This window comes from Rissa tridactyla, chromosome 10 (assembly GCF_028500815.1).
Source record: "Rissa tridactyla isolate bRisTri1 chromosome 10, bRisTri1.patW.cur.20221130, whole genome shotgun sequence".
Taxonomy (NCBI): Eukaryota; Metazoa; Chordata; class Aves; order Charadriiformes; family Laridae; genus Rissa; species Rissa tridactyla.
This window is the reverse complement of record NC_071475.1, coordinates 19,028,981-19,043,865: the sequence shown is the minus strand read 5'-3', so window position 1 is coordinate 19,043,865 and position 14,885 is coordinate 19,028,981. Positions and strand designations below refer to the sequence as shown.

At 49.8% G+C, this 14,885-nt stretch overlaps 2 protein-coding genes across 8 annotated transcripts in view; one reads left to right on the top strand and one right to left on the bottom strand.

Annotated features, from left to right (window-relative positions):
• Nucleotides 1-473, bottom strand: part of HEMK1 (HemK methyltransferase family member 1) — a 151,189-nt gene extending 150,716 nt beyond the window's left edge. For all 6 annotated transcript variants that reach the window (XM_054215789.1, XM_054215793.1, XM_054215792.1 and 3 more), the window contains exon 1: nt 245-473. The gene's annotated coding sequence lies outside the window, so the exon portion shown is untranslated. The remainder of the gene's footprint in view (nt 1-244) is intronic.
• Nucleotides 474-643: 170 nt separating this feature from the next.
• Nucleotides 644-14,378, top strand: C10H3orf18 (chromosome 10 C3orf18 homolog). Of its 2 annotated transcripts, none has more exons than XM_054216416.1 (5): nt 644-744; nt 4,384-4,768; nt 6,160-6,185; nt 7,844-7,973; nt 12,627-14,378. In XM_054216416.1, exons 2-5 carry the CDS (start codon nt 4,532-4,534, stop codon nt 12,684-12,686), a joined length of 453 nt encoding a protein of 150 aa, XP_054072391.1. In that variant the 5' UTR covers nt 644-744; nt 4,384-4,531; the 3' UTR covers nt 12,687-14,378. The 2 variants fall into 2 exon arrangements, with proteins under 2 accessions (XP_054072391.1, XP_054072390.1); XM_054216415.1 differs by lacking the exon at nt 12,627-14,378 and adding an exon at nt 9,765-12,574.
• Nucleotides 14,379-14,885: the final 507 nt, after the last annotated feature.

Sequence of the window (14,885 nt, the reverse complement as noted above, 5' to 3'; positions counted from 1 at the left end):
CCCGGTGGCCGTACCGGGGGAGGGGATACAAGCCCCACTTTACCAGCCCGGGAGCTGCCCACTCACGCCTCATTTCAGCGACCGAGCCGCCCTCCGGCGGCAAACGAGCCCCACAGAGCACCGCCGGGACCGGAGCCCCGCTTTCCTTCCAGCTGTCTCGGCCTTCCCTGCACACGCAATACCCTGGCCAAGGCCAAGCACCCCGCCTGGCCTGCACCGCGGCGCTGGCGCGGGCTCCCTTTACCTGGGCGGCGGCGGGCCCGGGGGCTCCTCAGAGGCGAGCGCGCCTGCACAGCGACGCCTCACCTCACGGCTACCGCCACCGGCGGGGCTGAAGGAGCAACCGGCTCCCGCGGGGGCCGGAGCCGTGAGCAGCCGCCTCCCGCACCGCAGCCTGCGGTGAGGGCTTGAGGAAGGGGGAGGAGGCGAAGGGAACGGCGGCACAACCGAGTCGCTCCCGCCGCTCACCGAGCGCCGCCTGCCCGCCGCCACAGGCGCGTGGGAGTGACAGGCGCACTGACCAACCGCGAGCCGAGCCCTGCGGCCGCCGGCCAATCGCCTGGGGGCGGGGAGCGGCGGGGCGGGGCCGCCGGCCGTGCGGCGGCGCGCGCGCGGAGCTGAGCGGCCCGGCCCGGCCCGGCCCCCCGCGGGCAGCGCGGCCCCGCGGCCGAGGGCGCGGCCCCCCGGCGGCCCCGGCGCCGGCGGCGCTCCGGGGGGACCGGACGCCTCAGCGGGGAGCGCTCAGTAAGTGCCGGCCCCGGCGGGGGGGGGCGCGGCGCTGAAAGGCGGCTGCCTCCGGGGAGGGGCGCGGCGGCGGCGGGCTGGGCCGCGGGGGCGTCCGGCCGCCCTGTCCCGTCCCGCCGGGCGGGGGCTTCCGCGGCCTCTCGGCGGCGGGGAAGGACGGGCGGCGGCGCTCCGCGCTGTGCCCGACCCCGTCAGTGTCCCGGCCGCCCCGGCGAGGCCCGGCCATCCCCGGTCGGGAGAGGCGCAGCGCTGCGGGTGGCCGGAGCCGCGGAGCCGGCTGCGAGCCCCGGGGCCGATCCCTCAGCGCCTGGGCAGCGTTTGCGAGCGGGAAGGGCCGTGTGACCCGTTATCCGTCTGGAAACTTCTCCCCGGGACGGGGAAGGAATGACTTCCCGCCGGGACAGAGTCCCCCAGCCAGCGGGGGGTGGCACTGCCCGGTAAGGGACAGGGGACAGGGCCATCGCTTGTGTTTCAGGTCAACATCGGTGCGGGGTCAGAGAGGTGACATTGCTGGGGAGCGTCCCTGTGCTGAGGCGGGATGGGAGCGCAGGACCTCTCTGGCAGCTGAGGTGCTCCAGGACAGCGGGCACAGGCGGATGGGGCTTCACCCCCACCCTGCGGGCGGCCCTGGCGCCGGGAAGAGGAAGCCACAAGTTCACGCACTGGGAAGGCACATCCCGTAGCCAACGGCAACCCGGTGCTGCTTGCATTGCGGAATTACTAGAGACGCTTCATCTCGGTGAAGTAACGCAGAAAAAATACTAGTTGTTATTTGCCTTCTTCATCCAGAGACCCCGTGACCCGTCTTCATCCCTGTGACACAAACCTCTGTATTCCTGTCATAACCTGAGAGGAACCTGCAGCACAGAGAGATTAAAACTAACGCTCAGAAAAGCCAGCAGCCTCGAGCTAGTGCTTGACATGATGTTCTGCATCTCAGAGGTGCTGGCCACCACAGCACCTGTCAGGGACCAGTTTGGAAATGTTGGCTTAGGAGAGGAACGTGTTGTCCTTATTCCCAGACCCAGCAGAGCCCAGCACAGAGCGGCCCTGGCTGTGTGAGAAGCTCTGTTGGTGCAGGCAATGGAAGACTGCCAGCTCGCAGCAGCTGAGGATCTGGTTCCTCTTCTGTTCTATTTGTGCATGGACTATGCTAAAATCTGCCAGCAACAGGCAGTAGCTGTCCCTGGCCCTAGAGCAGCCATCAAAGACTTGGAGCGTGCCCAGCCTGCGGATCAAACTTCCAGCACCAGGATGACACCTGGGAAAGGAACATGGTGGGAAAGATCATCCACCCCGAGCTCTACCATTGTAAGCCGTGTGCCCTGGGCCATACTTGCACTCATCCTCCTCATCTGGCCCTCTGCAGCCTGGACCAGAACGGGCTTAGGAACAGAAATACCCCCATCTGGACCTGGAAGTGGTTGTCTAAGCCATGTCAGAAACCTTTCATACAGGATCGCTTTTAGAGCCAGGTCTTTGGGCTTGGGAATCCTTCAGCATGGGCAGGACCCTGAGAGCATGAACAAGAGCCCTCATTCCCGCTTGACCAGATTTTCAACTGGCTAATTTTAAGCCAGCCTAACTTTATTCAGAGGAGCAATGCACAGCAGCACAGTGTGTGCTCCATACATAAGGGATCTTACCCAAAGGCTTGCTATCAGCTTCAACATCCAAGTTCCAGTGGTTTTCCAAAACTGACACCACACTGAGATGAAAGCCTAACCCATTTTGTTTCCAAAATTCAGGAGCTGTTTGAGATCTAGAGCCATACTTTGCAAAGCCCTTGGGCCTGCTTCACTCTTTTCACTTAAGCTCCTTTTCCACTTTTTGTTTCCGTGATGGTGACTTTTTTTAAAACGTGAATTATCATCACGGAGAATTTCCCTGAATAGCACAAATCGATGATGCTCTATGAGCAGCTGCTCAGTCTGCCCCATACCTGCTCAACAATTCCTTCCCTTTTCCCTGCTGGGCTGGAGCTGCTGCTGCTGTTGTGGCATTTTGGATTTCAAATTTGCCATCTTTGTGCCCGAGTGCCCACTACCCCTGAACTCCGCTGTGGTCAGTACTGGCTGGGGAAATCCAGGTGCCACGTGGTTTAAAGTAGGCATGGTTTGGTGGTCAGTGAAGGACACAGTCCCTTTCAGCTGCAATGAACTCGTGTCTCAGCATGATGTTAGGTGGGACCAGACCAGAACTGCTATCTTCACATTTCTCTAAAAAACCATGGGAGTTTGACAGCTCCCACAGCCTCCCAGGCACTTCAAAACCCCCAGCAACTCCTGCTTCACAAAGTTTTTCACAGGGAGCTGTGAGACAGATCCTGCATGTGTGGCGAGAGATCTACCTGCTCGGGGCGATGCAGGACAAGTGCTCTGCAAGTCGAGGTGGCCACTCGGGCTGCTGGCTGACCACAGGGCTGTTTGCCTGGTGTGATTTCTCTGCTTCAGTTCGTGACAGATATTAATCACACTGCTTAATGCAGTTATGGACAGCAGTAAGGCGTCACAGTAATGGGAACTGTGCAATAACCTTGCCTAGAATAGAATAGAGTAGAGCAGAACAATGGCTTGTTTCTCTTTGCAGGCACATCTTTTTCTGTTCAGAGCTCATTAACCCCTGTGTCCCAGCTGCATTCCAGTCCAGAGATGTAACGTCTGCTAAACTGCAGAAAAATTACCACAGGACGACTACAGTACTTCTTGGGGTCGGCACTGCTCTGGTACAGAAGTAGCTGCATTTTCACAGAAGAAATTGCTGAACTAATGTTATATACGGTGGTTTTATAAATAAAGTTGTGCAAATACTTCCCATAGGATCATCCCATGGTGTTTTGCAACTCCTGATCATTTGCACAATAGAAGCATGAAGCAATTAAAGCCTTTCATGTTTTCAGCATGAATAGATCTATCAAATTTCACAACTGTAATCCAAAATTGGACTAATTTTAAAATTAATATTGATAATTAGCAGTGCATGACTAAGCTTGAGTGTGTGCTTTCATGGGGATCTTGAGAAATACTGTCTTTAATAGCAGATGGGGGATCAGTGCAACTCACTGCTTTAAGGAAGCTGTCTTTCCAGAGCGCACGGGATGAGGGACAGCGGGGCGATGGATAGTGCAGTGCCTTACCAGTCACCAGCGACTACCACAACAGGGAAGTCCTCCTTTAGATTCAATAAAAAGCATCCTGAGATATGGAGGCCTTGCAGCTGAGTGCCATTTTATTGGATGTGTTCCCACTGATAAACTTAAAGGGATCCGTGTAACTTTCCAAAAAGTAAAAGCAAGAGATAGAAGCAGGAAAATGCTGTATCTGCCCAGGCAGATAGAGGCCACCTGGCTCAGCCTGGAGCAGATCAAATACAGGGATTCTGAGGTTGTCCCCATGTAGACCTGCCAAGTGCCTGTAAGGAGTCAGAGCTGAAGCAGCGAGAGGAGAGAATGTGACTGACTTCAAGTGACTCAGGCATGACTCTAGGGGCTCTCAGTACCCCTGAAAATCTTTTTCTTATTTTCAGTGGGTATCTGTGAGCCACTGTCAAAAATTGTACTAGTGAACTGGGAGGCTTTGGAAAAGGTTGTGCCTGTCTCTAAGAGCTCTGCACTCTTTTTTTGTTCTCATTCTTTCCTAGGCAGAAACCACTGAAGAAAAACCATCAGCGATAAGGCTACAGGATAGCTCTCACATCAGTGTCCTTGATACGAAGGGCAGCTCTCTGCTTCTGTAGCTGATGGGTGAGGACAACAGCTCGGTAAAAGGAGCTACCAAGAGCTGGCAGGATGAGTTACAGCTCACCCTCTGTGCATGACTTGTATCACAGCACCACCACCACCACGGCCAAGCCAGACCCAGGGACAACTCTGGATGCGACTGTACCAGAAACAGCTACCATAAGCCCTGAGACTACCAGTTTCAATAGCACCAAAATCCCAGATGTCTCCAGCACCGGACCCGGCGTGAGCACAATGCTGCTGTCCTTCGGGATCATTACTGTGATTGGGTTGGCTGTAGCTATGGTAAGAGAGCCCTGCTAAATATTTCTCTGTCTGTTGAGGGTGGAAGGTGGCAAAGTGGGTCTGGGACTGATCTGGGTTGAATGATTTATATGCACTCTACTAAAGGCTCACCTAGAACTGCTGGGAACTGATAGTTCCTGAGATCCTTTTCTTTTTAAGGCCTTTATCCAGTGCTCCAATATATCTGCACTCTCCCTGAGGTCTAGTCCGAACAGGACGGTCAGCAGGCCTAGAGGAAGCCATATGTAGTATCAGTATTTATTTTTAATAGCAATAGGAAGTTCAGTGAAAAGAACACAAAGCAGATTCTGTTCTGACTTGTTAACTGGAACAGCTGCATTGATTTAAACTTTGTCAACACAGGGCCTCACAAGAAAGTTCACCCAAATTAACTTTTAAAGCAGACTGTTGAAACCACATTAATCTCCCCTGTGGTCAGGCCTTTTTGAATTAAAGTGTCCTGAATCCATTTTAGCTAGAATCATTCTGGACTGCATTTCCAAGGTTCTACTTGCTGGGTACCAGCAAAGTCCATGAGGATTTGCTGCATAACTAACCTTGCATTAATTCTGCAGGCAGAAGCTTTCAGAAACTATAGTTCTGGGCCTGACACGGGCTATGCAAGTGCTGCAGTTCTTCTTTTGATATACAACTGGGTCATTTACCTGCCAACAGAGAACAGAAGGTAGCGGCAAGCTCCCATTCCTCATATGAGGAATACATTCACTAATACAACTGTCAGAGGAGCCTACAGAAAGGGACTACTGCAAAATTTCATTGCAGGCCCAAGGAGGAGTTTTTCCAAAAGCCCCTAAGAGAACCTGGAAACGTTATCCTGGAAACGGTCATAAGTTCCCAAGAGCAACATCCAGCGTTCGTAGTTCTCAGAACAAGGCTCTGGAGGCCAAAAGCCTCACTTTCTTCCCAGCGCAGCTAGCCTTACTGGCCGATATGAGGCAAGTCACTGAGCATGCCCTCTTTGCTTCTTCCCTTTATACTGGGGAGGGGGTAAGAGCACTTCTACGCTGTAGGAAATCTACAGGTGAAAACCACAAACGGAAGGTTCTTCATCCACTCTTAAATTGCAAGATACGTCCTGCAGACACCAAAAAGTGCTGAGCTACACCTAACAATAATACACCTAATATTCTTACTACTACTAACACACCTAATAACAGGCCACTTAAGCACTTAGTATCAGACACGATGTGCTACCGAGCGTACACTGATACATATGAAATTTCTTTTTCCGTTGTCACGTCTCCCCCCTGCTTTAGTATGCAGTGACTCCAGACTTGCTACACCTCCATTCTGTGTGCCCAAAATTTCTCTTTGCAGCTGTTCCCCATCCTACTGTGACTGTTGTAATCATGGTGTTCTTTCTTCTTCAGGTTCTGTATATCAGGAAGAGGAAGAGGTAAGTAACATCTGTTGTTGGCTAAAGGGAACTCAGTGCTTCAAACTCCGGAGAGAGCTAGGAAACAGACAGGGAGAATGTAAGGGATGGCTGTCTGAGAACAAGGTTATGGGGAATCAGCTGCGTGGGCATGAGGCAGGGGTAGGGACACTGCACTCCTGGTATTGGCCCACCTTCTAACACCAGAGCTTCAAAGATTCCTCCGCAGCTTTGGAAAGGAAAACATGGTTGAGCAGGAGGAGGTTAGGGATCCTGCAAACTCTTCATGCTTCGTTTATGAGATGCACTGAAACAGAGGAAAGGGTTATGAGTGTATAAAGAAGCTGGGAACTCTTTCATGAGAGGTGTAGATCTCATGTTTCAGCCATTCCCAGATCCCTGTTTTTCAACAGCCCGGGCCAAGGACACTGGCCTTGCAAAGCTGAAGGTCTCTTTAGTTGCAGTCACAGCAACTGGCAGCAGCATAATGCAGAGATGCAGTTTTCTAGCCCAAGACTTAGTGTCTTAATTTTCTTGTTAAGCTCCTGGCTGAAAATAGAGAGAAGAGCAGCATGCAGTGAGACAGGCATCTTGATTCTTCCATCTCTGACAGCAGAGACACTGGTAAAGATCCATTAGATGCGATACCTTCTCCCTGCCTTGTGGCAGGCCTGGCCTGGCCATGGAACTTTCAAGAAGTGCTGCTGCCCACTGTAAAATTTCCGAGCCAGACCCTGAAGCCCAGATCTGAGTACTGCCACGGGAGCAGATAATGTTTGGCCTGTGAACATAGCGCTGCTGGAGATAATGGTTGTGTTGGCAAACCCATATAGAAGCAGGGAGGGAATGTGTCATCCTAACACTTGCTAAAATACATATTTGTGGTGACACTGCCAGTAAGTGCTTGTGTGTTTCCCTCCCCCATCCCCAAAACTCAGCTACAGCCTAAGGCAGGGCTCAGTGTTTTCATAGGAGCATGCCCACCCACCCACCCACCCACCCATTCTCCATCTCTGAGCTGCCCAGTATTTAGGGACACCCCTTGGAGTGATACTTTATAGCTCTGTCACTTGGAGCAATGATACAAGAGTAAGACAGTGTGTCCACAGGCATCAGCCTCCTATGAGATTCTCTCTCTTTCCTATTTATTGTTTATTACTTTCTATTTAATTTTATGTAATTCAACCCCAGAGTTAAAGTATACTCTTAGGCCACTGGAGCTAAAAATGGACTTCTGCTGGCAGACATAAGTGTGACATGGCAGGACTGGCTGTTGAGGGCAGAGAGATGGGGGAGAAGTCACAAAATGCCTAGCCAGTACGTTCCACTGTCTCTTTTGTCCCATGACATAAAGCTTCATCTTTTAAGGTCTGCAGGAACTTAAATCCCTGTCTGACTCCTCTGTGCGTAATGCCTGCCAACATAGATTAGGGATAGCAATTAATCCCTGTAACTGCACTCTGGGTATCTTCCGCTCCTGCCAGCTGTATGTAGTAGGTTCTTATCCTCATTGCTGCAGGACAGGACATGACCCGTGTCCAGCAAGAGCAACAAGAGCAGAATACCTGCACAGCAGGATAAACAGCCTGCAGAAAGCCTCAGCAGTGGGGTGGGGAAGGCAGCCCAAGCATCTGTCCTTCACAACAAACCCTTTCCCTTCCCTCCCCTCCCACGGGCAGGTTGGAGAAGCTACGGCACCAGCTCATGCCCATGTACAACTTCGATCCCACCGAGGAGCAGGATGAACTGGAACAGGAGCTGCTGGAACATGGGCGAGATGCAGCATCTTCCCAGGCATCGCAGAGCAAGGTAGGCAGCAGGGGCCAGTGAGTCTGTCATTACAACCACTGGTACCTGCGCTGCTTTTGTTAAAGAGTCAACGAGTTTTTGTAGTGTTGTAGGGTAGGGAAACCATGTAAGACCTCAGGAGGACTTGCCCCATCTCTGCCAGCCCTAGAGATAGGGGACTTGAGCATTTTGGAGTGCTTAGGATGGACTGAGGAGTCAGACAACTAGGACGAAGAGCCTCCCCCTCCTGGGGAGGCAAAGTGCTGGCCCTACTCAACTAGGAGAGAGAAAAGGGCAACTTCAGTAATTAAGGGTGAGTTTACTACAGTTTACCACCCAGGGCACCACACGGGAGCAGTAGGATGAATGCCATTTTCTAGGGGAAAGGGCTTCAATGCCCACAAACCACTGAGTCTCCTTTGCCCCTGAAAATCAAGTAATTTCCACCCAGTTTTAAAAGGTATCTCTGCTTTACCTAAGGATGCAAGTGTGGAACAAGGCCTTGCTGAGGGAAAGCCTGTAATGGTAACGGTTACCTGTGCTGCAAGCCCTGAGGAACGCAGGCAGAAAGCCCGCACGTTGTTGTGGCATGGCACACCCGATCTTGTCAGCACCTCCAGGCCAGCCTTGCTGGGCACAGGGCAGGGGCTCAGAAAGAGAAAGGGAGGAGAGTTCTCTGGTTGGTATTTGGGGAGAGGGGAAGAATGCTTTGCTTTAACCACTTCTGAGCATTCAAAGGCATGCAGTATGCTGAGAAATCATATGGACCTCAGAGACCACTGATTTACTACGTTTGTGAGCTAGGAAAGAGCTTGATAGCTTGGGCAGTTGTTTTTGGTTAATGGTCCAGATGAGTCTTTGACAAGAGGCTATCTCCTTCCTCTGTCTACCAAGAGGTAGGAAAATAGGGAAGAAGGACTTCTCACCACCATTTGCAGCCAGCTTCACAGTGTTTTCTTTTCTTTGTCACCACCACCACACAAAAAGCCTTTCTGAAAGACAGAGCCGGCAGGGATGGTTGGAACAGGTATGCCTCTTAGCTAGTGGTGCAGCCTCCCCTTAGAGTAGACATCTCTCTTTTCTTGAATTCCTCTCCAGCTTCTGTGTTGCTCGTGTTTTCCCTTGCTTTTCCAGTTCCAGGAGCAGGAGTTCTCCCAAACAGTTCTTCGTTTCCACACATTTTACACCTTCAGATAATCTGTAGCAGGCTTGGCGTGGGCAGAAAGGGGAAGAGGATATAATAAATACAACTGTAGTTATAAAATATTTACCTTGAGACACGCTTCCCAATCTGCTAAAGGTTTACTACCCTTCAGGTATTAAAACAGGAGGAAATGACAAGACCAGAGTTAAACTTAGCACAGTAAAAGCAGATCCTTCCTATAAAGGGACTGGCCAGCAGGCTACCTCAGATCCTTCCAGACCTTGCTAATGCACAGGTAGAAAGTACACAAGTTTAAAAGCTTAACACAGTAAGAGAGGGAGAGTCTAAAACAACAGACAAAGTTCAGTCTATGGCATGTTTCTAGGTCTTCTTGATGTTTCATGGCTTTTCATGCTGCCTTGTATATATAAATAGTGAGACCCAGTAATCCAATAATGCAGGGATTTTAAACTGGCATGGATGTGCTGACTTGCTCTCTGGCCTGTCGTATTTTGCTGTCACAGCCTTGTTAATGCCGTGTTAGCCAGCCCGCCTGCCCTTAGTAAGGGGCAGAATCTAGTTACAATACTGTGCAGTCCGTGCCCAAGCACACGCACCTGAGCAAAGGCAGACTTCGCTGGGTCTCATCTTTCACTGCTTCAACGCAGATTCTGCTGACAAGTCAAGGAGCTCTCCAGAGACCCAGCCGTCTTGTGTTCACAGACGTTGCCAATGCCATCAATGCATGAACAATACCTGCCCCTGCTCTGGGATCATGCTGAGACTGGGGAGGATGAAGCCAACAAACCAGTGACTTCCCGCAAGCATGGCCGATCCACTGAGCCCAGCTGGCCACCCCGTTGGTTTGTGTTACAAATGGGCACAAGCACTGGGAACCGTTGTCACTTTGGGAAGCAACCCCTTTGTGACAGCAGTGGTGATTTTTTGGTGCATCTGTTACCACTAGAAGTTCCTGAGCTCCAGTTTCTGGGCTGGTGCTGACTGGTACCATCTACCAAGCTGCGTTCTTAGGAACAGTGCCTGCTTTGTTGTAGATTAACTTGTCAGAGCGCATGTGCGCACTCTCTGGGCCAGGCAAGGAGTAGAGGTGCATGTTTCAGAGAGCTTCCCCATTGCCTTGGTGCCACCAGACTCCAAGGAAAACGATGAATGAGCCTCTCTGTACAGTGACCACAGCTCTGGCAGATCCCGGAGGGCTGACTGGTGGCAAAGCCCCTTTAAGCAAGGAGAGCTGACTCCCCAGGCTGAGTGGTAATCTGGGGCACGCCAGGGAAAACACATACTACCCTGGGCTTATCCCCCTTCTGGCATGTGGGCTGCTGATAAACATGTACCCAGGGTGATGTTGAAGCATGGGGAATTCACTAGCTTTAAAAAGTGAAATAGTGAACATTTGGCTGATTACATCTTAACTGAGGAAGTGGCTGAACAGCCCAAATTAGGGCTGCCCTGTAGACAGAGGGGAATTCACACAGCTAGAAGCAGGGGGTGTCAGAGTCTGGGTACATGACTCCTTGCCAGGAGCTTGGAATAATGGTGCTTGGGCCAGAGAGAGGAGTTGAGTAGAACTGGGGTTCCGATAACCATGTATCCCTCTCCTCCTTTGGTTCAGGGAAGTTTCAACATTGCAGAGCATTACCCAGAAAAAAGATTAAGTCTTGAAGTATTTTCTTTTAAATAAGGAAAAAACATGTATTGGCTCAACATTACGACAGCCCCATGTCTGCCCCCAGAGGTGACTGAACAGCTGATTCGTCCTTCCTTACCTGCCAGGACCTGCAGTCAGAGCCTTCTCTTCTTCCTGCTGGAGGAAACACAGAGCTTTGTGTTATTCTCTGCTCACCTCACCTGCTAATGCAGAAGGTGGGACCAGACAGGTAAGCCAGGAGTTTCCCTGCAACCCTGAAGCATCTCTGCCTGTGCGCCCTTCAGGGCTGCAGGAGGGAGAGATTGCAAAGCGGTCTCTGGCCACCTTGGCATGCTGCAGTGCGGCATGGGGGCTGTCCTCTGCAGAACCTTCTGGTGGCCACCAGCCTCGAGTGCTGCAGGCCAGCACAGCAGCCAGGGGCCAGCAGCAGAGCCTGCATGCAAGCATCAGTGCCCAGCAATGCACTGATCACCTCCTGATGTTTTTGCAGTACATACATTTGTCAGTCAGATCATATTCCATCCACAGCACCAGTCAAAAGGGAATCAGGGCAAGCCAAAGTTTGAATGCAGACGTAAAGATAGGCTTTATGCAAGGAGATCTTTCACTGAGTGGCAATTCAGGTATCACGTGCTTTGTTGCAAGTTTGGACCTGCCAGTTAGTTTTTGTTCTCCTAAATCTTTTGGGTTTTTTTCTTCCCCACTGTGATTTTTTTTTCCCTGTGTTCATTAAATGCAGACTCTTTCCTAGGCATGTGCCACCGACCCCTGCAGTGCACAGTTCCGTACCAGTCCTCCCTCCTTCACTGACACAGCTTTCCTTACGGCAGTTTTGCAGAGCTAAGTTGCTTTAAATTTTTCAGTATCCCTCTATTTTAAAACCAGACAGTTCTGAAGGTGTATTAGGGCTAGGAGTGCCATCACCTGTGGAAAACAGCCCATCCTCCATACCCAGGAGATCTGGCAGGAGACATTCCCAGGCTGCTGGTTGCTGCTGGTGTTTGCACTACAGGGATGTTGTTGGAAGGGAAGTGCGCAGGTAAAAATACTCAATGTAATCTGGGGCTTAGGTCCTTAAAATTTGGACACTCTCTGTGAGTCTTCCCAGAGGTCATGCCTACGTGGCTAGCTGAGAAGCAAATACATCACATATTCACGCACACTTACCATCTCCTCCAGCCACAGAGACATTGGATTTCTCTCTTCAGCAGCTGGCACGGTGCTGCCTGTCACGCTCCCATGCTCTGCAGCGGGACAGGGATGCAAGCAGCAGCAGGGGTTCATGGCTGTCCTAAATCGCAACATTTCCCCTACAACTCTTAGGATTGGAACTTCATTTGTTGTTTTAAACTCTGTAAAAGGCAAGTGTAAGCTGAGCTGTTTCTTCAAACTAACAGCCTACCTTCTGCTCTTCACCCAACGCCACGTGCTGCACAGGCAGCTGCCCAGCAGCGCATCTGCCAGCTCAGGTGCAAAACCACGCGCCTTGTTGCACGTTAATGCTGAGATGTACCTTGTATAACAAACACACCTACAGAGGAATTCTCTCTCTTTAACCATTCTTCCTGTAATGGTAGGCTTTGTTCTGTGATGACTGCCCTTAAATTAAAGAAGTACAGATAATAAGACTAAAAGAATATTACGGGTATTTGCTGGGCTTGTACTGGAGTGTTCTTTTAGTTCAGTAGCGCCTCCTGTCACAGTTCTTGGGAAATATATGTACAATTTAGCAGAAGCATTATGATGTAATTTAATTCCAGTGTTTCTGTGTTTTAAGCATTGAAATATAATTAAACTATTTACATGAAATCTAGTGTGATTGTCTTCTTTTGCCCCCCCGCATTGTTTCCGTTTTCCACAGAAAACTGCTGGAGTGTACCCTCAGTACCTGTTGGTAATTTGCATGCCATTCGAAGGCTGAAGTGTGAAAAACTTGGAAGGACAAGCTCTGCAGGGGTCAAGGTTTACTGCTCCACAGCATGGAAACTCGGACCTCCTCAGGAAGGGTTGGTGCTTGGTGGAGAAGTCAGGAAGGCCTCGTAGATCCTGGGCATCCGGAATGCAGAAAGACAAATTCCAACTTGTCTGTTTGCCATATTATCCTTTAACCAGGTGAATTCCTGGTCAAACTAGGGGTTCATCAGCGCACCTGCAGCTCTGTCCACGATAGCCTGCCCACATTGGGGTGAACATTGTGGGCAGCAGCATCGGTAGCTCCATGGTGATAGTGTTGGTGTATTTCAGATTGCTTTCTGTCTCATCTTCCGTCCTACAGACCCAAAACTTGGGACTAGTTAGGAAAGCTGTCAGATTAACTGAAGAGGCTATGCACAGGAACAGAATTAATTGTATGAAAAGCTAAATAGTTGTATGGCACACACAATAATGTGGGGCATAAACAGACTCGGCTGTGGAGACTTCAGGATGTACACATGAAGCGGAATTGGCTTGTGTTCCAATCAAGCCAGTTATGAGGTACTATATGATATGCAAGAGGATGGAATTAGGTACCAACATTTGGGCTTAAGGGTCTGTCTTTTTTCCTCCATGTGTGATTCCTCCTGCTTATTCTTCTTTGTTTTCACATAGATCTGTGGGTGCTCCTGAACGGCCAAATCTTGTTTTATAAAGCCCAAAACTTCGATAAAGATAAACTCACCTTGTCTGGTGATACGCACGTGTGCTGAGGTTGTTGCGCATGGAGGAGGCAAAGCAGAAGCTTGAGGTGCTACGTTTTATACCTTTATTAAAAACAAACTCCAAGGCTAATTTGCAAGTTGCCAACACTCTTTATGCCTTCACCAAACCCATTTATGAGAATCTGACAAACTTTGCTAGATAACAAACCTCCTTCATTTCCCATGGTTTGATCGGACTGTAATAACCTCTTATTTTTGACTGAGTCAGACCACAACTGTTAAGCTTAAAAACACTTGATATGCATTTGCTTAGAGGTAGGATTTGGCTACACAGAAAAGATAACTAACTATATGGGAAATAAAAACTGTTTATCATTTCAAAAAAAGAAAACCCAAGTGATCCCGCGTGAGATCCTAGCTCTCTGAAGATGGCTGGAATTCTGCCCACCTTTATTAGGCATTGACTTTCATTCCAAGTCTCTGCATAAACATTGAACCTGAAGCTATGGACTGGGATTTCAACTACACACGGAGTAGCTCCTTATAGTGTGGAATTTTGCTTGTTCTTCTCAAGCACTTAAAAGTTTTATGGAGACATGTTTTCTACTGTGGCTTCCCAATAGAGTATTAAGAGGTAGCAAAGACTAATTTATTTATTTATTTATTTTAGAAAAGAGAAGGACTTTGTATGCATGTCCCAGAGGAATAGTGCTGACCTAAAGCAAATGGATTTACTATCTAGCTGAGGCAGTTTCCATCTCTACTCCATGCCACCAGCTGAGAATTGTCTGACTGATGTCATAAATTTGAATCTCTTACAGATGCAATCCCTAATCCATTTAGGAGAAGCTGACAGTCTAGTCTCACATTGTAACAGCTATTGCTCTCAGGTAATAGGGGTTAATTAAATAGGCAGTACAGCCTTGCAAGGAGAGTACTAAACCTGCCAATTCACCTGAAAATCAGGTAAAGAAGTTGGTAAAATCTGTTGGCCTGCCACTGGAGCGGCCTGTGGATGCAGACATGAACTGCAGCTGAACTTGTGTGTCCCCTGAAGGAGAGCAGCTCCCTAACCTTAATTCAGAGGAACACCAGTTGGATCTTCTCATGTAACCACCAACAGTTACAGCTTTGTGTGCATGATGTCCCACCCGGATTTATCCACACAGCAGAAGGGGGTCAAACTCTTGCCATACCTGGCAGCACGCCTCATCCTACAGCGTAAAATTTAGGTAAGTCTCTGTGATCTAAACCATTTAATCCTTGATTTCTCTGCTATGTGGTAGAGGATGCACAAAGGTTATCTGGGATGCAGTTTTTGGCTGAGACCACCAAACTCCACACACAAGAAACTGCTGTTAGGGCAAACCAGACACCACACAGAATTAACAGGATTGGGATTCTGATTACTACTAAACTGGGCAGACTGGACAAAATGACCCAGAATGAAAACACACCTTTTTTTTTTTTCCCCCTATTAT

Bases quoted from the DNA above. Each gene is read 5' to 3' on its own strand.
- C10H3orf18 (XM_054216415.1), top strand. From the start codon at position 4,532: ATGAGTTACAGCTCACCCTCTGTGCATGACTTGTATCACAGCACCACC. The intron at 4,769-6,159 runs GTAAGAGAGCCC...TTTCTTCTTCAG, and splicing joins TTGGGTTGGCTGTAGCTATG to GTTCTGTATATCAGGAAGAG. The intron at 6,186-7,843 runs GTAAGTAACATC...TCCCACGGGCAG, and splicing joins TATATCAGGAAGAGGAAGAG to GTTGGAGAAGCTACGGCACC.